The 22,420-nt window shown below is 35.8% G+C and overlaps 2 protein-coding genes across 5 annotated transcripts in view; one reads left to right on the top strand and one right to left on the bottom strand.

The window, feature by feature from the left end:
• Positions 1-1,902, bottom strand: part of Lsm11 (U6 snRNA-associated Sm-like protein LSm11) — a 90,913-nt gene extending 89,011 nt beyond the window's left edge. Inside the window, exon 1 of one of the 2 annotated variants that reach the window (XM_069821503.1) lies at positions 1,692-1,902. In XM_069821503.1, the coding sequence (XP_069677604.1) occupies positions 1,692-1,865 (174 nt within the window). In that variant the 5' untranslated portion in view covers positions 1,866-1,902. The remainder of the gene's footprint in view (positions 1-1,691) is intronic. The other variant, XM_069821502.1, reaches the window with a different exon arrangement.
• The window catches only part of Eip74EF (Ecdysone-induced protein E74), a 1,140,187-nt gene that overhangs the window by 587,466 nt on the left and 530,301 nt on the right, over positions 1-22,420 (top strand). For 2 of the 3 annotated variants that reach the window (XM_069821505.1, XM_069821504.1), the window contains 4 exons: positions 3,288-3,351; positions 5,574-5,777; positions 7,808-8,053; positions 18,720-18,888. In XM_069821505.1, coding sequence (XP_069677606.1) covers positions 5,703-5,777; positions 7,808-8,053; positions 18,720-18,888 — 490 coding nt within the window. In that variant the 5' untranslated portion in view covers positions 3,288-3,351; positions 5,574-5,702. The remainder of the gene's footprint in view (positions 1-3,287; positions 3,352-5,573; positions 5,778-7,807; positions 8,054-18,719; positions 18,889-22,420) is intronic. The other variant, XM_069821506.1, reaches the window with a different exon arrangement.

Consider the following 22,420-nt stretch of genomic DNA (forward strand, 5'->3'; position numbering starts at 1 on the left):
GATAAGCATAGACGGCACATGTAATAAATTTTAATTGTAATTTATATTTTAATTGTCTTCCTATATTAGTTTAGAACACTTTTTCTTTGTATGGAGAACATAAAGTTATTAAAATAGAAAAGGAATAAATAATTATTGATTAACTGTTAAGTGATTTAATATGTGTTAAATGCCAAAGAGTGTATACAAGAATGAAGAATAAATAATTACCTTATTATACGCCAGTGGGAATTTGAGAGCGACAGGACACAAGCAATGTGTGGGGGAGGGGAGCGGTAACCTCCCCTAGTGGTGATATTCGGCCGGTCCACACCGGTTCAGACGAACTGTTGTTAAATTATTTCCAGGTAATATTTGAAATTACATGGACATATCCGTATATGTTTAACATAGATACACATGAGAGAACTGGTTGTTAAACTTCTTGAACATGACCACTGACCTCCCCAACAAACACGAAATTACATTCCGAATTAGGTTGAGACATAGCTAACATGAAGCACTTTCCACTCATATTAGTTATTTTAAAGTGTGTCTATGAAATTGCTTCTTGCTCCAGAAAAGTTTGTCTTTAAACTTCAGTGTACCGTATTTTACTAAGAAGGCACTGCCAAACACAGATACATAAAAAGGACATTCTTTCTTACCTTTTCATTAACACTGACCTTTTGCTAGGCATCTAAATAATCCACTGTTCGAGTTAGCTTTAACAATTGAACCACACTTGAGTCGCATATTTCTGGTAGGCTAATATACCATGCACAGCTAAAAATTCTCTTGACTTCTGAAGAACATTAGCTAAAGAAATAAACTTCACCGAAAGTGCAATAATTGTCACAAGAATTAAATCCTCGTTCATCTGATGTAAGGGGGGGGGGGGGGGGAATACTGGCCACCCTACTCTATTGCGTCATCTCTTGGCTTAGTTGCCTCATGAGTGGTGCCTTATTGGTGTCACTTAATGAGATTCAAACATGTCTTCGGACAGTTGACTAAACAACATCTGATGTACTAGCTAACATGCTAACTAATACAGATTGAATGACAGATACACCCAGCAAATCAGCATCCCTCTGAGTAGTCAAATGTCGTTATGTGATGATATCTTGCACTATGTTGGCACTGGTATACTACAGTTAAATTGATAATTTAGTATTTTGGTTCTCATTTTTCAACTAGATAAAATGAAAATTACTGCTTTCCAGTCAAAGTTAGTAGTTTCTACTTATTCCCCCAAGTCAAATCAAGGCGTTCTGAATAAATTTTGTCGATAAAACGCGCAGTCAGGTAAAGTAAATAATTCACCACGTGAAATTTTGATCAGTAGGCTATAAATAAACTGTTAAAACATACTTATACTTTAATATACCATTCCATCGGGCAGTGTTAGGGACATCACACAATTCTGCCTACTCGGAATACTACGGCTGTTCACACGAGACTAATAAATTTAATCTTCCTAAATGTATTATAAACTTAATATTCTATGATATGGACCTAATGAAAACCTAACCTAAAATTTCAACATAACTTATCAGTAACATTCAGACGTCAGCCACAATTTGTAAAGGTAGGATATTTCATATATTTAAGCAAATAAAAACAAACAAAACACTTTAACAAAGTAAATTATCTTAAATACTTAGCAATTTATGCGTGCACGAGTAACTACAAAACACAACGTAACATACCTTTGTTTTTACTTTCTTTTCGCGTGGGTTTAATGATGAACGATATTTATGTATATTATCGTGAATAGGAGCGTTCGGGTTTGGAAGACGAACTTTGGCTTTAGAATATAACGCTTTAAGTGCATCCAATTTTGGCGACGTGAGAGATAGCGACTCGTCATCATCATCGGCCATAACGAAAACATGAAAATGAAAATAGAGTGAAGATGTGCACGAGGACAGAGCGATAGTCGTCACAGTGCAGCCAATATAACATCCACGCCGCAATGGTTATCCCGCCACGATAGTCTAATGCACTTTATTCCCGCTTACGAGCTAGAGCGCTAGCCGTCGTACACTGGCCTGTCAACTGAAGTCTATGAAAGTACGGAAGTTTGGCTTATTTAAAACATTCGCTTAAATAAAAGTTAGTAGTACTTCTAGCAGTAATTAAAAGAGCATTTTTGACGTAGTAATGTATAGTACGAATATTGTATTCGAAAGTAAATACTTAGGTTTTTATTAAAAATAATTGAATAAAATATAAATATTCATTTAGAATTGATTAGGAGGCCGATTTTTAAACCCTGGTTGGGACGGCTATCAAGTACCTACCTGAGACCCATTATTTCCTCTGATTTTTCTGAGGTCTATGAAGCGAGAAATCTCATGTATTTTTTTTTATGAAAACGTTAAAACGAGAGAATGTGAATGTTCATTGATGTGTCTTGTGCAGAATTTTAGAAACGAAGTGATACATTTTGGGAACTTTCTCTTGTCTGTATACAGAACTCTTGATTCATAAAAGTTACCGTAGCCATTAATGAAGGGAAAGTGGAGATGCCTTAAGTAATACAATGCAAAGCAGCTCTAAGCAAAACCTGAAATTGTATTCATTAACAGAAACAAAAAGAAAGGATACAGTAATTTTTCCGTGTTGGTGATTCAGAAAATAAATAGCATTTTTCATTTTATTTCAAGGTAACTGATTTCAACATTCTGTTTTCAGATTTCTGTGCTGTTTATTCTAAACAAGGCATGCCAGAAATGAGACACTGACTGTGCAGTGTATGTGCCCAGGATCGCCGGTCTGTACAGATTGCGTGATTCACGTGTTGCTCTTACCAGTTCTTAGCTAGAGGGATATACAAGAATATATTCTGTGCTTCTATTGTTGAATTAAATTGACATTTGAACATTCCTCGCTGTTATTTATACTCGCTTTGACATCTTTGGTCATATCGCGATTTGAACATTATGAGCGACCATGTAGCTTCGCTATCTCTCAAAATCTTGTTACCGTTAAGAATTGAACAAATAATTTCAACAACAGAATAGCTTGTACATAATAATAATAATAATAATAATAATAATAATAATAATAATAATAATAATAATAATAATAATTGTCAGTAAAATTTGAAATAGTTTATTTATTTATTTATTTATTTATTTATTTATTTATTTATTTATATTCTTGTTCACATTTTACAGTTTTTTATAATAACGTCCATTTTAAAGTGATACAAATAATGCACGTTGTTTCCAATATAATTATGTGTTCTAGATATATTTCTGATATTCTTCTTAAAAGGAATGTTTTCTTTATTTTTTCAGGGAGTCCAATAGAGCCATTGTTCATGTTTTGGATCAAGTTTCAAAAACACCGTGATATCGCAAGGTAAGTCGAACTTCAGTATTTCTTTTTTAAGCACAGTTTCAATGGGGCACACGCTATTGTCACAGTCTAGTGTAATATACAGTCACGAAGCTTGAGTTGTGAGAGTGCTAGGAACAATAGACTGTGCTGGTACTATTTCGCAGTGTGTGTAGTGAGACGATATTAGCGATCCTAGTGGTTAGCAACTATCTATGGATGCATATTTACTACGTATTGACCTTCGTGACTGTATATACTAGACTGTGATGTCGTCCTGATTAAAGCATAAAGCTGCAAAGTCGGATGGACGCGAGTTTTGATTCCCGATGGGGTCATGGATTTTCTCCATTGATCTAGTCCTTCCGGCCTTGGAGTTTACTCAGCCTCTAACAGAAGTGAGTGTCCACCGCTGTGGAGTAACGGTTAGCACTTCTGACCGTGAAACGAGCGGGCCCGGGTTCAAATCCTGGTTGGGACAAGTTACCTGGTTGAGGTTTTTCCGGGGTTTTCCTTCAACCAATTGAAGCAGAATTGCTGGTTAACTTTTGACGTTGGACCTCGGACTCATTTCGGACTCATCATCATCATCATCATCATCATCATCCCATAGTCCGGTTTAAGTTCACGGTGCGGAGTGCTTACTCGTACAAGAACGCGGCCGTTTGGCTACCCTATCATTCACAGAATAGGATTGGTAAGCACAATAAGCCGGAGGCTACAATGCAAGCCATCGGATCCCTCCTCCATACAAGAGAAAAATCAGAGATGAGTACCAGGGACATTTTGAATTTTCTTGGCTGTAAAGGTAGCGGGCACGTAAGATTGACATCCTTACTGCCATTAAATGTCGATTGTCTGTAAAGATGGGAACATATATACAGGGGCTCTTGTTTACTGCACATGCGCAGTGTCTTGTAAGCGAAACTTTTACAATAAGGGAGTTTCAAATGTTACTTGTATTTCCGTATTTGTACATCTATTACCTGGCAGTACAACTCACTTGATATGTGTCGGAGGAAGAACAATTTGTTTGTATCCATCTGAACTCTGATTAATGTAATATGTAACTAGTCTGCGATGTATGCAATGTAGGGGGAAAGAAACTAGCTACCCTACCCCATTATCTCCTGGCTTAGTTGTCTAAAAAGCAGGCTTAGGATCCGGGATACTTTAGCAACCAATGTACGCACAGCTTGACTATAGAGTTCCTTCAACATAGCAGACAGACATACTGTGAATGTAAACAGCGACGTCAATGTGTTGCGTTATATTCTACTGTTAATAGTACAATGTAGTGACGGTGGAAAATGAAGTTTTTATGTCCCTCGGCGACGTTGAAGGCGTTATTGTTACAATGAACAACCATGTACTTTCTTCCAACTAGTTCGAAAAAAACTGTTCACTATGAATTGAAAATGCACTGTGATGGCCTGAGTTCGTTCCGTAGGGAGAGACGGAAGAATACTGTAGCCTACCTCTGATCACAAACTGGATTGTACTCTAACGCACAGGTAAACAAAACTCAACGCGCCACCTCACTCCATCTGTACTCCGTTGCACTGTAACTTCATTCTTAAGTTATTTCGGATCCTAAGCCTGCTAGTGAGTGACGCCTTATTGGTGTCACTTATGAGGTTCAAACCTGTCTTCGGACAGTTGACTAAACATACAGTCATCAATTTTCAATAGAAACAGCCATAAGTTTTGCACTAATATACTGAAGTAGATCATTATCTCACCCTTAACATAAATGTCACATTAATCTCATTGTCCACACCTGTGGAGTAACGGTCAGCGCGTCTGGCCGCGAAACCAGGTAGCCCGGGTTCGAATCCCAGTTACCTGGTTGAGGTCTTTTCCGGGGTTTTACGTCAAGCCAATACGAGCAAATGCTGGGTAACTTTCGGTGCTGGACCCCGGATTCATTTCACCGGCATTATCACCTTCGTCTCATTCAGACGCTAAATAACCTGAGATGTTGATACAGCGTCGTAAAATAATCCAATTAAAAAATGCATCTTATTTCCTCTGTCCTCTTTATTATTTCACTATAGCTAAAATTCTCTTAAAATAGTTCTACTATTGTTATTAGACTGTTATTTACGAGTTTTGTGCTTAACATGACCAGAGAGTGACATGTACTCTCTTATTTTGAGTCTTGACTAAAGTTCATGAGTAGGTAGCTATCTAATTAAGTTAGTAATAGTAAAGCCTACTGGTATAATGAAATTGTTTGACTGCAGGTCGCTGTTGGAGCCGCAGAGGGGCCGTAGTATCAGGTAGACAGGGTGGCTCATACATCAGGCACGCTGGCAGACACTCAGTTGGTCAGGCCGCAGCCCGCGCTCTCAGCCGGCCAAGCCTACTGCAGCATGCCTTTCATCGATGACGACCTGCTCTGGTGCCCCGACAACGACGGCAAGATGGTCGACCTGTCGCAGTGCTTGGCAAGTCCCCATGCTGCATGCATACATACATACATACATACATACATACATACATACATACATACATACATACATACATACATACATACACATACATAGAAGGTACAATCAACATATTTTCGAACTGCACTTGTATTTATTGTACCGGGTTGCCTCGCCAGATTTTTAAACCAGTAGCAGGTCAGTTTTGCAGACGGGCGCAAGGACTACCGAACGTTTCGAAAGAAACTTCACAATCCTGGTAGAACACCCGTGTATGTATCATGTATTGCGTTATCCATAACAATCACAGAATTAGGTGGAGTATTAGGTACTACATTAATCTGAGAATAAATTATTTGACTTTGTCGAGAAAATCCACGTTTTCAGCAGTTCTAATACCGAGAAAGTGGTTTCAAGCGTGCCTTCTGTGCCTTTCAAAGTGATGCATTTAGTATAGAAGATTCCAGGTATTTCCCTGATTCTAGATAACTTCTCCGTTTTCTATGTCCTGTGTGTTGCCTACATTCAGGGCAGTCCGGAAATGTCTTGATTTCCCCTCGTTCATACATACATACATACATACATACATACATACATACATACATACATACATACATACATACATACATATATATAGTTGGCCTAGGTAGCGCAGTAGATATAGCGCTGGCCTTGTGTGCTCGAGATTGCGGGTTCGATCCCGGCCCATGTCGATGGCATTTAGTTCGATCCCGGCCCATGTCGATGGCATTTAAGTGTGCTTAAATGCGACAGGCTCATGTCAGTAGATTTACTGGCATGTAAAAGAACTCCTGCGGGTCAAAATTCCAACACATCGGCGACGCTGATATAACCTCGGCAGTTGCGAGCGTCGTTAAATAAATCATAATTCAATAATAATTTAAATACACACAAAAACACACACACATTATAATTATACATACGGAGGAAAATTTGAAAACAATTTCATTGAATGAGTATGTGTGGTTGAGTGTTTGTGTGTGTAATAGTCATTATAAGAGAGTTAGTTTTCGTTCAGTAACCTAGATAATTGCTTCTTAATAAAGGCTTATGGGTTGGATTGTAGCCTATGCCATGACATTTTTTGCAAACAATACATATTATGTACTTTTTTTTTCTTCTGTAATTCTCACAATACTATTTTCCCATGACCACCATATCTGATATAATTTTTTTGTATACATCTTTTGTAAATTGAAACTAGTAGGCCTTGTCATAACTGTTACTACTATTGCAAATTGTACTTACATGTGGAAGTGATTTTGTTATGAATACGTCTTTGTTCGAGCTATAATTGATGAGGAAATACATTACGTAGCAAGAAGTTAAGATATTTCCACTTTTTCTGCACAAGCTCAAGCTGTCGAATGTGCGTAATCTATTCGTAAGTGAATAAGCAACGAACTTATCTAATGAGCAACTAGCGTTATTGGCATATACTAGATACTGTCAAGGAAGTTAATGACTTCACTGGACGAGTACATGCAATAGATGATAGTTAGTTGAAAATGGAAGAGCTTATTATGTACAAAGGGGTAGAGTTAATTAGTATTGTCATGGACACAAAACAGTCAAAATCAGCGTACATGCACGAGTATCGCAAAAGAAAAAATGAATTTAAAGACAAACCGATAAAACGAAGACGTATTCACGCAAACATCGTGGTTTTGTGAACCCATGTCGCTTTTTATGTACATGGTCTTAATTATTTCTGAAAATGTTTCTGGAAGGAAAACAATGTTTACAAAATTTGATATTTCCTCAGACTATAGAATTTCTCACCATTCTACGTATCACATTTCATTCTTCTAAGTTGAGTGTGTAGATTACTACCGTAGCATGTAGACACAAATGGCACATCGTGCACCCCATAAACAGTAAATCAACTCAGAAGACCGCAATGTGTTAGCAGCTTTTACTTTCCTGAAAACTTAATTTAACTTATGATGTGTTTACTTGCCTATGGTTGGAAATATGTTTTGTCCAAATGTGGACCAAACTTACCTCAGAACTTCGCCACTTTGCAGCAGGAGGCGGCAAACGGTGGTCAGCAGCAGCAACAACAGCAACAGCTGCAGCTGCAGCAACAACAACAACAACAGCAGCAGCAGCAGCAGCAGGACACGGGCGGGTCTGGCCTGGGTGAGTTGTCGCAGTCGGACCTCACGGGCCTGGTATCAAGTCTCGACGAGGACGACGAGGAGGACCTATTCAAACAACTCGGCGAGTCCACGTTCGAATTGGACAACTTCTTCACAGACTTTGAGGAGAAGGTGCGTCTGAAACATTGACACATATCGTTAACAATAAGATAGGGGATTTGTTTAAGGTTTCTCATCAAAATGTCTGTATACTATTTCATTCTCTGGAGGGTCTTATGACATTTGTAACGGTCAAAAGAGCGTGTGATAGGGTTTCCCCGAGCAAGTCAACTTCATCTTTCAATCTTATTTGCTTTGCATATTTAATAGCATTTTTGTCAATTCATTAATATTTATCATCTAAAAAACCTCATGAGGAACTTTTTTCTAACTTATTATTGTTAACCCTTAACTTGGCAAAGCTTCATTTCTCACACTAGTTTATTAAACCTTGTCGGACCGTAAAGAAAACAACTATCGCAATGTCCGTATTTTTATATGTTGTACAATATTATAGTATCGTGAAATTTTAATTTTCCTAACAATTTTTTTTTCTAATTTTTTTTTCAAAAGCCGCCCTAAATAAAGGTTCGACAGATCAGCCTACTAATCATTTCACAAAGAACAATCGTTAAAACAATTATGTGACAATTTGAAAGAAAAAAAACATTTATAAATGATAAGAAAACATAGGAAATCATTTACAATAAAATTATAGCATATAGTGTATTAACCTGTTGTATCCTATAGGATACATTGTCAATTTAAGGGTTAACGCTTTATCACAGATTATTAGCCTATGTGGTAGCTGAAGGTGTTTCACACTTGAACCAGTTATTGCGAGAATGAGGTTGTTCATTGACTGCGATAGTCCTTTTTCATTTTGTCTGCTGCATTATTAATAGCAGGATTGAATTGCTGGGATAAACGTGTGTGATTTTATTTCACTTTGTAATTATTAAAACTTGTTAAAGTGAGGCTTTAAGAAGTATTCAGTATAGAAAGCTTCAAAATATCAAAATAAAATTCACGTAGGAAGATTTACGACGGAGGATAGAAAAGTAATGCACAACAACTTTTTGTGATAACGTATTTAATAGGTAACCAAAACGAAATAATGCAGAAAAAATCTACAGGTTTTACCTATTTTTCAACACAGGAACCAAGTCTCTAGACACATTTCCCCCATTGTGACACCGGATTCAGTACACCTCGTTCATAAAACTCCGTTTTCTGGGCGTATAACTACCAAGACTGATTTCACCTCTTCATCCGTACCAAAGCGTTGGCCTCCTAGGAATTTTTTCATTGGTCCGAAGAGGTGAAACTCAGACGGTGCGAGATCTGGGCTGTAGAGTGGGTGACTGCCGCCTCAATGCCTCTGACATTAGGTGGTGTTGCAGTGGTCACTGGTCGGCCGTCCAGACAATCAGCACTATACACCTCCATCATTTCCCTGTGGATTTTACACGGACATTTTGGCCGCGAAATCAGGTGGCCCGGGTTCGAATCCCGATTTGGGGCAAGTTATCTGGTTGAAGTTTTTTCTGGGGTTTTCCCTCAACCCAATATGAGCAAATGCTGGGTAGCTATCGATGATGGAGATTGGTCTCATTTCACCGGCTTTATCATCTTCATTTCATTCAGACGCTAAATAACCTGAGATGTTGATATAGCTCGTAAAATAACCACCAAGAAGAAGAAGAAGAAGAAGAAGAAGAAGAAGAAGAAGAAGAAGAAGAAGAAGTTCGTCGACTAACAGCTGTTCGACAGCGACATCGAGAGACCTTGTAAGAAAGAACATCGTCCTGCCATCTCTTGAGAACTCACACGAAATGTTACTGATGAGTGATGACAGATAAAATTCTCACATCATTGTGGAGCGCTAACAAAAGATGTTTCACATATTAATTTCAAGAATATTCCTGGGTTCACTGATGCTTGAATCTTACTACAATAATAATAACTCTCCTAATAACACCAACAACTTTGCTGCATAACGAAAAAGGACAATGATATCCCCAACCCCATAATAAAGGAAAGACTTCAGAACAATGCCCTTTTCAGTCAGTAGAGCATTGCTAATTATGTTGGCGGGAAATTGTCATTTGTTTTTATAAATGCTACAGCATTGTCTGCAAATTTCAAACGACGATTTGTTTTGTGTGCGCACTACTGTATCATCGTGTATCTCATTGTTGCATTATGTCTCCATCGTAACACGCGGTAACATAATCGGGTGTATAGTAGGCCTAACAAATAATTTTGCGTTTGTTCTCCAGCTAACGTGACACTTGTATTGTTGTTTGCGTCTCTTCTGATGGCTCTACTAGACGGGCTGATATCATCATACTTGATCGGCAGAAGGATAAGGGTGTCATTCTTGATCCCACAATCCGTTTTGAGATGCATGAGCAACAGCCACAAGAGGTGTGTCGTGAAAAACAAGTCATATATGAGCCTTGTTGTCAGCATCTTGGAGCACAATATCACATTACACATTGGACAGTTTTTGGGCTAATGTTCGGTGCCCGTGGCACGATCCCACGTGAAACTTTAAATCAACTTAAACAATATAAAATTTCTGATGCAACGATTGATGCCATAGGATCTCACGTGTTAAAATCATCCTTAGCTATAATTAGTAATCATTTGTACCCAACAAAATTTTTATTGTAAATGATTTCCTACGTTTTCTTATCTTAATGTTTTTTCTTTTTCTTTCCAAGTGTCACAAAATTGTTTTATTTACTTATTATTCTTTATGAATTGATTAGTAGGCCGATCTATCGAACCCTTATTTAGGGCGGCTTTTGTTTCTACAATATATATATATAACCATAGATTTATATCAATCGTAATTGAAAGTATCTCAACAAACGGTTTTATTAACTGAATCCTAAAAATAAATGAATCATCAGATGACTGAAAGCAAGTAATGGTCTCTTAAACCAAATTATAGTAATTTAGCAATTACTTCTGAGTTCCAATATCTTTATGATTTGTTGAGAATATTCATCGTTGCAAAGGGTTTTTTACCGAAATGAATTATTATTCAGCATATAATTATTAATGAAATAAACTTTATATAATTTTACAGCGACCAGCCTCATGGGCTAGTGGTCAAAGCTTCTGACTACAGTTCATGAGGTCCCGGGTTCGATTCCCGGTTAGAACAGGAATTTTTCCTTAAAGGGAAATGTTTCTGTGTTCGTTTATAGTCAGGAAATTAGGTTAGGCTTAGGTTTAAGACCTCTCCTAGCAATTCATAATCATAATATCATTGGGGCAGTGTAACTCCGCCTTCCAGGTGCCCCTATCTCAGAAGTGGGTTACAAATAAGCCATTGCCAGGAGAGACCAGTAACGTAAAAAAATATGACAACCTGGTGGCATAATAATAATAATAATAATAATATTATTATTATTATTATTATTATTATTATTATTATTATTATTATTATTTTACAGCCAATAAAGTCACTAGCGACAGTAGTTTTTGAAGTCAAAACTGTAGGCTATGTAGCCTAATACAAAACTTATAAATTGTTATGAGTTCAGTTTTATATCGGCAGTCTTTGAAAGTAGCAAATCGTCTTTCTTTCTTAGTCAGCGAGGAATACCAACATGATTGCTCGCGCCACCTGTACTTCATACTGCAAACATCAAAGATATGAATATAGAGTCGCCATAATTCTGGATCCAAAAATACGGACACTTTCGTTTTCCCAAAAATTTTGGATATCATTTACATTAAAGAAAACTATCTACTATCTTGTACCAATACATTACAAATTAACAACGGAACTGAATTCTAGTCGTCCATGCCTGTGGAGTAACGGTTAGCGCGTCTGCCCGCGAAACCAGGTGGCCCGGGTTCGATTCCCAGTCGGGGCAAGTTACCTGGTTGAGGTTTTTTTCGGGGTTTTCCCTCAGCCCAATATATGAGCAAATGCTGGGTAACTTTCGGTGCTGGACTCCGGACTTATTTCACAGGCATTATCACCTTCATCTCATTCAGACGCTAAATAACCTAAGATGTTGATAAAGCGTCGTAAAATAACCTAACCTGAATTCTAATCTCATAACATTAATGTCCTGATCATTATAAACATATAGACTAGTGCCATTAAGTGATTTAAACATACCGGTAATCATTAATCAGTTATGCCATTCATCAGTCATTCTCATACTTCTGGCAAGAATGTACTTGCTTTAGAAGATAAGCGTTTTTTTACGCAATCGTAAAATATCCACGAATGAAAACTTTGAATTTACTTTAATTTGGAGCATTGCTTTTATCTTATTTATTTGAAGTCATTCTTTTCAGGTGTCCAAATGATTTTCATGAAATAAACACTCTTCACAGGTGTAGATGTTCTGGGAAACAGTACACAAATTCTAAAAAAAACTTACTCAAAATCGTTAAATTTCGTTCCACTTTCTTTTAAATTATTGAAAACTTAAAACATATATTTACACCTTTCAGTTCTCTGTTCTGTTCTCTCTTTTTTTTTTTTCCTTCCCCTTCTTCACATTTTCTTTGATTTTTTAAAGCACAAGCCGACCTCACAAAAAAGTTCGTCAATGTTGATAGAAACATTAAGATTAGAAACGAATGAATTTATAAACTGAGATGATTTCTCGACACTTCTCCAGTGTAATTCATAACCAGAACCTTTTATAATCCAAGGGAACTGGTCAGTACCTCAAAACTTCTCTTCCATAGTTCAAGATATGAAATGCACTGGTCATAAAAGTTCATAATACTTTCTTCAAAATCCTCATATTTCATTTTACTTTCAGTGATCAATATCTCTGTTTAGCTGTCTGCGATGTGAATTTATGTTTTCTCATGGAAATAAGCTTCATAATCTATGAATGCAGTACTTTAGTCTTTGATGTATCTTCAACACCAAAGTTCAGTACAAAACAGTGGCTATTACCATTGGTTACTATGATGGACACTGACATAGGTCTTAAAACAGGGGCGGTTATTCAGGTGAAGTAGGTGAAGAACGACTTCACCTCTTTACATGTAAAACACAATTTTATCTCTTATTAATAGTTAATTCTAGTTATTTCCGGTACCGTATTTCTAAAATAAAAAAAAGTTTTCTCTTCAGTCGTTATGAATAGTGTTTTAGTTGTATAAATAGTACCTGTAACCATCCGCTGAATAGAATAATGTCAACAGTTACGAGCGCCGAGCGGTGTCTATTGGAACTTACAATACAGCAGAGGTGAAATTATTTGGGCTCCCATTCTCATACAGCACTTGGTTTCCATGGTAATGTGACGTCAAGCACTAAAGAAAGATTGTATGAGTGAAGTGCGTTTCTGAGTCTTTCAGTTATGGAGAACTGTCAGATTTGTTGTAGTTGGAGTAACCAGTTTGCAGATCTAACGGTACTAACAATAGAGAAAACATGAAGTTGGTCTCCAAGGTCGGGGGCTATTATTTAAGGGCTGTGAGATTTTACAGTACTATGTACTACCTGACTCGAGAATAGTATCCTCATTCCTTGTGTCCAAGCAGCCACCCCTGCAACGGTAAATTAGCTGGCTCTATGTTATTTTATCAGGAATACACCCCACATAGCTTTGGATAAGAGATATACTCTTCACCCTCAGTTAAACTCAGACATTTTATGAAGACATTATCGACTTTGCGGCTTTAAAAAATAGGAGGATAAATTTGGTATGCAAGAAGTTGGGTGAGTCCTGAAATAAATTAATTTTCCTGTTTGCATGTGTTCTAGAACTAGTAAAATTCCACGTAGTTTACGAATAGTAGGCCTACTCATTATATTGATAAAACTGTTCATGCATTTGTGTATGTGAACAGCATTTCACCTATTTTTTTTACGACGAGCCGCTACTGTCTTAAAATGCAAATTGTTCATACAATATTTGGACTATGAAAACCCTGTTAATGAAGAAACCTTCAAGTAATTTCCAGTTACACTTATTCAGGTTGAAATGTGTTGATTTTTATACAGAGGCAGCTTAGCAAATATTTATCAGATTTCCTTTACAGAATAATTGAAGACTGGACATAAAAAAAAGCTGAAAGTTCCAAAGAGAAAAACATAGAAAACAGGAATTTATTGTGCAACTAGTAATGTAATATCATACATTTTGCACATTTATGGGAGAAGATAGATTCTAAATAAAATTACAATGGCACTTATTCTCTTTTCTTACTGCTGGATTTAGCCAGAGACATAGACTCTAATTTTGAAAACATAGTGCATACAGTAAACACATCGATTGAAGACAGTTTTTAGTCTATGATACCTTTCCGACCGACTGTCGACCATGATGCTTCGGATGTTTTGCTTTCTGCGGAGTCACGACATGCGGCAGCCAGAGCGAGCGACAGACTGAATGTATATCAGTGACTCTCAGTCGGCCGTTCTTAATGAAATACAGAGCTCTATTGGAAAGTCAGAAACTTAATCGAAGCAGACAACGTTCAATAACGTTATGATAGCCCTTGCAGTTGCCACCAAGCAAGGAAAAGACTTATTGGAAGGATAGTGAAGTTTCGGACATTTGTTAATTATTTGTTTGTAATTTCTCGCTTCTTTTTTTTTAACTCCTATTAGTCCATATGATAAGATGGAGATTTTGTGTGTCTCCTAGTTAATAAGACTGAAGGAGATGAAAGAGATGACTGTAAGGTGGTCGATTTCTTTGCATTTCATTGATTGTACCTCATAGATCTTACATCAGCATTGTATCTTTGAGATGTGGATTAAAAATTATGTATCTATGTATATACACATACGCACATATTATACACATGTGTGCATAATTGTTAATACAAAGTTAGCAGACTAATTTGATTTGCAGGCATACACAGTTCATTAGTTGAGTTGCAGATATGAATATGTACAAATTTTGTTAATTATGTTCTAAATATTTTCTCTTGCTCCTTCAAAGCTTTAAGATAATTAGACAGTGCATGCATTGAAGATTGTAATACATGAATAATGAACTCCTTTTTTTATAACAGCTGAGCCTAACAGAGAATAGATGGAGATCTGTGTCTTGTATTAAAATTATGAATGTTTCCATTAGTATGGTACTAAAAATATCTTGATTTTATCATGAAACAGTATCAGGTTAAGAATATAGCCTACTGATAAAGTAAAATCAAAATTTGTAAATTTTGGAATAAGTCTTCTTCATAGGATGTCCTTCCATGCACACCTGTCATTATTTTTTTAGGACTATTTTCTTTTTTAAAACAAAAAAATATTTAACTTTAGTTGAGTTAGCCCAGAATATTAAATCATGAAAGTATGCAAAGTATTCAATTTCAAAAGTGTTTATGTCACCAGTACAGGATAAGAACCTTAATGCATAACAAGCGGAGCTCAATTTAAGAATAATGTACGGTATTCTATGTGTGTTTTCCAGTCCAAGTGATTATCCAAGTCCAAACCAAGAAACTTTGTGCTTAAAGATTCTTTGAAGTCAGTTCCATGTAATCTAACATTGAAGAAAAGCTGTACTAAATTTGAATACACTGTCAAAGACATATTTGGTCTGATAAGTATAATATTACAAAATGAAAATATCTATATTTGTTTATTTCCGTCAAATTACTTTATCTTTTATTGTAAACCATCAAGCCATTAAATTATGACATAAAAATGGAATACATTATTGAAGTTACAAGAGACGAACGTTTTCGCCATGAAATGGCATCATCAGATCTCGTAATAGTGGGTAACACATAATGAACACTTATCAATTCTGGTTATTTAAAAGTGATTACATATATATTTAAGGGTAGTATGTTAAATAACCAGAATTGATAAGTGTTCATTATGTGTTACCCACTATTACGAGACCTGATGATGCCATTTCATGGCGAAAACGTTCGTCTCTTGTAACTTCAATAATGTATTCCATTTTTATGTCATAATTTAATGGCTTGATGGTTTACAATGAAAGATAAGTAGTTAATTTGACGGAAATAAACAAATATAGATATTTTCATTTTGATTACACTGGTTTTACTAACTTTAAGTGCTAGTTTATTTGCACTAAACCAGTTATTCATTAGCTTTAATACCTGATACGACACACACCGACAACCCATCTTCCTTATTTCTCACAGCACATTGTTAATGACCTAGAAAGGTATTGGTACACGATTCAGTTTAAACTTATACACCTCCTAAATGAAATTTAAAGATGATTTAGCACAGTGGCGTATACTGGTTAAAGGGTTTGGGCTACCGCTGACCCTATTATTACACAAAATATATCTAACAATTACTTTAATTTTAATTACTATGGTAAAACTAATAATACAAAATTATTACATTATGTTATATTATAAACTTTTTCTTTTGTAATTTCCTTGGGCTACCGCCGGTAGCCCCGGTAGCCCGCAAAATACGCTCCTGATTTAGCAAATTCAACATGAATATTGTCTATTTATATAGAACAATAAGAGCTGTGAAGTAATCAGAAAAGTTGTAAGCAAAATGTAACATTCATCAAGGTAATGGGTAAATTTGTTTGAAAGTATCCTTAAACAAGTTCTGACTATATAATAATGAATTGTTTTATAATTTCAGTCAACAACTTATCAATTATTATGTATACTTCAACTTGTCTGAAATCTTAACCTCAATATGACTTTAAAGAAAAAAAAAAGTTCTGACAACTTTCGATATGTGTATTAAAGGGAAAGAAAGGATTTACACAGGTTGACTTTGAGTGGGCAATGTGGGCATTAGCTCATTGAAGGCTATCAGCTGATGTAAGACGTAGGTATAGACAACGATTCTTAACTGTTAATCTTTTTGTCTATCTTGTCCTTGGCACATTATCTCTTTTAAAGTAGATTATCTCCAGAGCCATCTTTCGGTTAGGATCTTTGGGGGTTTTTGTAAGAAGAATGGAGTGTCGAACTAAAAGAGGGCGACAACAATAGTACATTTTTAAGAGGTCTAGTTTGGACTTTATTAATTTCTTTTAAGTAATAAGAAATTCACGTTTCGAAAATTGGCTGGATCTTCTTCAGTGGATAAAGTTGCTGAAAAGGGTATCCTACTCGTTAGGGTCGTTACAAACAGCTATTCAGTTCGATGGACCTCTTCTTAAGAATGGAATGAATTTCCCTATCACTGCCAAAAATATCCCTGCCTCTACTTTTTCAGTATTTATCCCAGCCAAGGATGGTAATTTCTTTCCCATACTGTTTTCTAGAATTTACGTAAACAGTGAAAATGTTTACTTCCGAATGTGATTATAACATTGTTAAATCTTGCTGAATGTCTTATTTTTGTAAGACTACAAATCTTTAATGTTTGCCGATCCTTTATGCCTTTCTATTTTATAAAGAGGTCAGTATTACCGGTACGTATTAAAGTTCTCCATTTTGAGCGACATTATAAATTGAAATGCATATACAATATACATAGTATTTTTATGGTATTTTATTACACCTATATACAAATGATAATGTCCAGTTTTTGTATAATATTAAATTAAATTAAATTTATCTAAAAAATCTGTAAGCACAAAGTTTCTTGGTTTGGAATTGAATAATCACTTGAACTCGAAAAACAGAATACAGATACCTGTATTACTTCTAAATTGAACTCTGCCTCTTACACATTAAGCACCTTATGTTCTATTAACTATTAAGGATATAAACACCCTTAATATGCTATACTTTGCATGCTTTCATTCTGTAATGAAATATTCTATCCTACCTCATCTGAAGCTAAACATATATTTTGTTTTATGACTCTGTGCACAAAATTTTCTATTTATACTCTCTGTTGGTCTTATATCTAGAGAGGTATGACAGCATTAACAATTTCTCTAGTCTTTTTTTTTTTGTATTCTATAAATAGCCAATCATATATATATATATATATATATATATATATATATATATATAATACGCAGAAATCGATAACCAGTAGAAGCAGAATGTCACATGTCGCTATATTTTGCACAGATATCAATGGTTTATGAATTTCTTATGTTTAAAATAAACATTTTTGTTCTTTATTTCAATAAAATATTGAACAGACGCTTAAATCTTATATACCTGGATTATTACATTGAATTTTAATTGAAAATTATTTTTCCCCTACCTTATTCTCTCCATAAAAAACTTTTTTTTTATTTGACACTTGTCTTATATTGGAGAAATGTTTAAACTCATTGATAAGTGACTTTTCACAATTCATTTGAAATTGGGATATTTTTACAAATGACATTGCTTCATTCTTAGACACTACCTACTGTATTGAAGAACGATCTAAGAATTTAATTTCGTACACATTGTAGTAAACAACTTACAAGAAGCGTTAAAAGTCTGAAATCAATACATAATATATATTATAGTCAAGACTTACAAGACACTCTATATCTAACAATGGATCATAATCAAATACTTATTTTACCTAAACATAAAACAATAGATCATCCAACAGCAGTAAAACAAATAAATTAAGAAATCTTAAATTCAACTGGATAAAATATTCATTACGGTTTTAGGCATCTGTAAGTAGATCACTCTCAAATACAAAAGTTTTTACCTTCAACATAAAGCAGTAAATAAAATGAGAATGGTGAAATAAATATTTAACAATTTGAAATTCAATGGAACAAACCACTTATTAAAGATGATAATCTGTCAGTATGAGAGGTTTTTACTTTATTGTTTGCATTTTTGTCTTTTCCGATATCCCATCAGCTGTAGTGATGGGGTATCAGGTGTCGAGTGTGCATGCTAACGCATCCTATCTTGTGACTAGGTGGTTGTGAACTTGCAGGAGGAGAATAACAACAATGTGGTGTCCCCTGGAGGGGGAGCGGCGTCTGACGTCGTCACAAGCAGCACTGCCCCAACGAAAAGTGCCACCTCATTACAAGACTCTCGGGCCAAGAAGTTCACCATCGCAGCAGCCAACCCCCTACTCGCAGGTTAGATGTGTCAATTTGTTGGTCTCGCTGGTGTTGCATGTTTTACTGTAGTATTTTTATGGGCAGTCCATCTGGAACTATAGAAGCCAGGTATCATAGAAACTATAAAAACTGAAATAAATGCCTACCTATAAAACACGAAATATATGCTTATGTCAACTTGAACAACATTTTTTGGAACCTATTATTACAAACGATTTGCTTCTATTCTTCTTCACCCCCATCCTTGTCTGTCTACCTACAAATTTTCTTCAGTGTCCTACTCTCTCAATGATGTATAATAAAATTTTCCTTTATCCTAAATTCTTAAAATTTATTAGACTGAAATTGTATCTCTTTATGATACAGCCAGTAATGATGTTAGAATAATTATTTGTGTAGTTTCCAGGCGTCTTATGTGAAGCGTTTATGAGCTTGACATTCGAGAAATCTAGTCACGCTTTCTGTTAATATGATGACGCTATTAATTACAGTAGGCTTTGGATGACCGAAAATATGATGTGTTTGAAACAAAATACACTGGCGGACAAAAAATTTGGGACACTGGAATTTTACTTTGTAAATGTATTTAATAGGTCACCAATATGTTTTAAATAGTGATTAGTAAGATCATAATCTTACTATACAAAAAAATAAAATGAACATGACTTCATAACGCCAACAATTACCAACAATAATGTTCATTGTTGTCACACTCTGCGAAAGCAAAATTTTGTTCAAATCTAGATTGTGATGTTATTGTTGGTAATTGTTGGTGGTTTGAAGACATAATCATTTTCGCTTTGAGTCTATGTTACGTTTATAATCGTATAATTAAATTAATCGCCATTTAAAACACATTGGTGACATATTAAATACCTACAAAGTAAAATTCAAGTGTCCCAAATTTTTTGTTCGTCTGTGTACTTTCATATCCAGCTAAACATGATAAAACATAACAAATCAATGTGATATACTTACTTACTTACTTACTTACTTACTTACTTACTGGCTTTTAAGGAACCCGGAGGTTCATTGCCGCCCTCACATAAGCCCGCCATCGGTCCCTATCCTGAGCAAGATTAATCCAGTCTCTAGCATCATATCCCACCTCGCTCAAATCCATTTTAATATTATCGTCCCATCTACGTCTCGGCCTCCCTAAAGGTCTTTTTCCCTCCGGCCTCCCAACTAACACTCTATATGCATTTCTGGGTAATTAATTCATTAGCCTATTATTCATACATAAATGGGTGTGATTAATAATAATGTGGGGAGTATAAAGACATAAATGAAAATAAATACCGAAATTTTATTTCAATTCCTGAACATCAATAATGATGCTCTCAATAACAGTCAAGAACAGCATAAGCTTTTCACATAATTACTTGTATTCATTGAATCCCCTGCCACTTTTTTTAAGGGAACTCAGGAGTCCTGATTTCACTTCTGTACTTAAAAATTGAGTTACTGTACTGTATAGTCTTTGATATACCTATTTTTACTTCTATATTTATTTCAAAATGTCGTTTTATTCAACCATTAATCTTAATATATTTTTCTTAACGTTGTGTTGTAGATAAGCACTATAGAATTAAACTTGGAAATATGACAAGTAGGATATGAAGATAACATATTTGAAAACTCGAATAGTATCTAATGCCTCAAGCTTCCAATAACTCCATTTTTGCTTTCTGATATCCCAATTTAGATCGCTGTTTGGTTTCTTTTATTTAAGCATTTTACCAGTGTTCCACATTCACTACTTACTTCTCTTCTCTACAGATAGGGATGGGAACATTTCTAATTGATATAGATGAGCTGTCATGAAGGCGTGCACTTTGACATATCGAAGTTTTTCTACTGCTGTCCTTCTTAGCTCATCTCGAATTAATAATTAATCTGTCCTACAAAAAATCTACAATTTAAATTTATTCATTACTTCTTATAAAGTCAAAAGAAATAAAGAAATTAAATATAAGAATTAATAAGAGATCACAATAGATATAATTAATTGCATTGAAGATGGCTACAGCATATAGGGAGTTAGAAGTATGTACACTACACATCGGTACATTTGATGTAGCAGTAACTGATTTCAACTACCTTCACACCAGCTGAACCTCCTTGAGCGTGAGATTCTGCTTTTTCCCTAGAGTTGGTGCTGACATCACATCAGCTAGCAGTTGACACAGCAGAAATATAGCAGACACGTTTTCCTTTATGTAGCAGTTTTCCATCATTATCTGTAATGTCTAGACTCTAGAGTTTCTTTATAATGAGAGTTGAGACGTTGATTCTATCAACAATTAAACTATGTAATGATTTGATAGCACTGAAAATGGAAAAACAAAGCTCCTATGAGAAGTAAAACCATACGCCTATATATTATATACAAATGAAGAGTGAAATATGCAAAAGGGTCTAAGTGCCAAGTTCAATATTGTGAATTTTATTAGTAACAACAATGTAATTTATTCGTCACAACAATAATTCCTTTCTACAATTCACCAAACGCTCTCGTCAACAATTGGATCTTCACTCAAAAGTATTCGTTATAACACTCCACCGACGACAATGACAATTTACTTGGACTATTACGCACAACAATGAACTGTTAATCTTAACTAATATTTACAAAGCACTATTTACAAATCAGAACTACCAGTTCTCAGTTCACAGTTCTTCTATCTCAGTCACTCGAGTTCACGGTATCTCGAACCACAGACCTTCAGAGACAGTTCACTGTACTCGAACTCGGGTCCCTCCAACTGCGGCCACTGCACTCGAACTCAGGTCCCTCCAACTGCGGTCCACTGCACTCGAACTCAGGCCTTCGGATGCGGACGCACACTCGAGTCGAACTCCGGCTGGCTTGCTTGCTCTGGCTTACTCACTGACTGAATAACTGAAAACTCTGCTCTGCTGTCGTTCCTTCGCGACCGTAATTTATAACTACAGCGACGTAGCCTCGAAAGTTCGAATTCGCGAGTCTTCCATTTCGACGGATTTCTCGGCCTCTCTAGGCAAGCAGAAGATGCGCGCGCAAACTCTCTCCACTCTCTCGCCGCGTTGGCCCTTTTCCCCTCTCCGCCGCGCGCCATCCCAAGTGCTCCGCGCGATCTTCTCTCTTGCGGGACGCTGGTCGTGAGTTCGATTCTCACGTCGCTGTCACAATATTTTTCAGGAGAAACAAAAAATGTCACACAGCTCAAAGGCAATTACTTCACTTGTCATTGAAATAACTGAAAATAGGATGCAGTTCTTTTTGCTAGAACCTCACATCTGAATGTTAAAATTGAACCATAATGTTTTACAAGAAAGCTGTAAAAAATCAGGTTGTGCAACTTAATGGCACTTGGGGCCTGTTGAAATATATTTGAAATAAAGAATACAAAGAGCAACAAAAGAGGGATGAATTTTTTTCTGCAAGTTTCTTGTGGCACTTCGGTTCTGAAATCATAATAACCTCAATTTCATAAACAGTGGCACTTGGGCCCTTTTGCATATTTCACTCTTCAAATATTAAACGATTTTGATACATAATTTTATA

This window comes from Periplaneta americana, chromosome 3 (assembly GCF_040183065.1).
Source record: "Periplaneta americana isolate PAMFEO1 chromosome 3, P.americana_PAMFEO1_priV1, whole genome shotgun sequence".
NCBI classification, from domain to species: Eukaryota; Metazoa; Arthropoda; class Insecta; order Blattodea; family Blattidae; genus Periplaneta; species Periplaneta americana.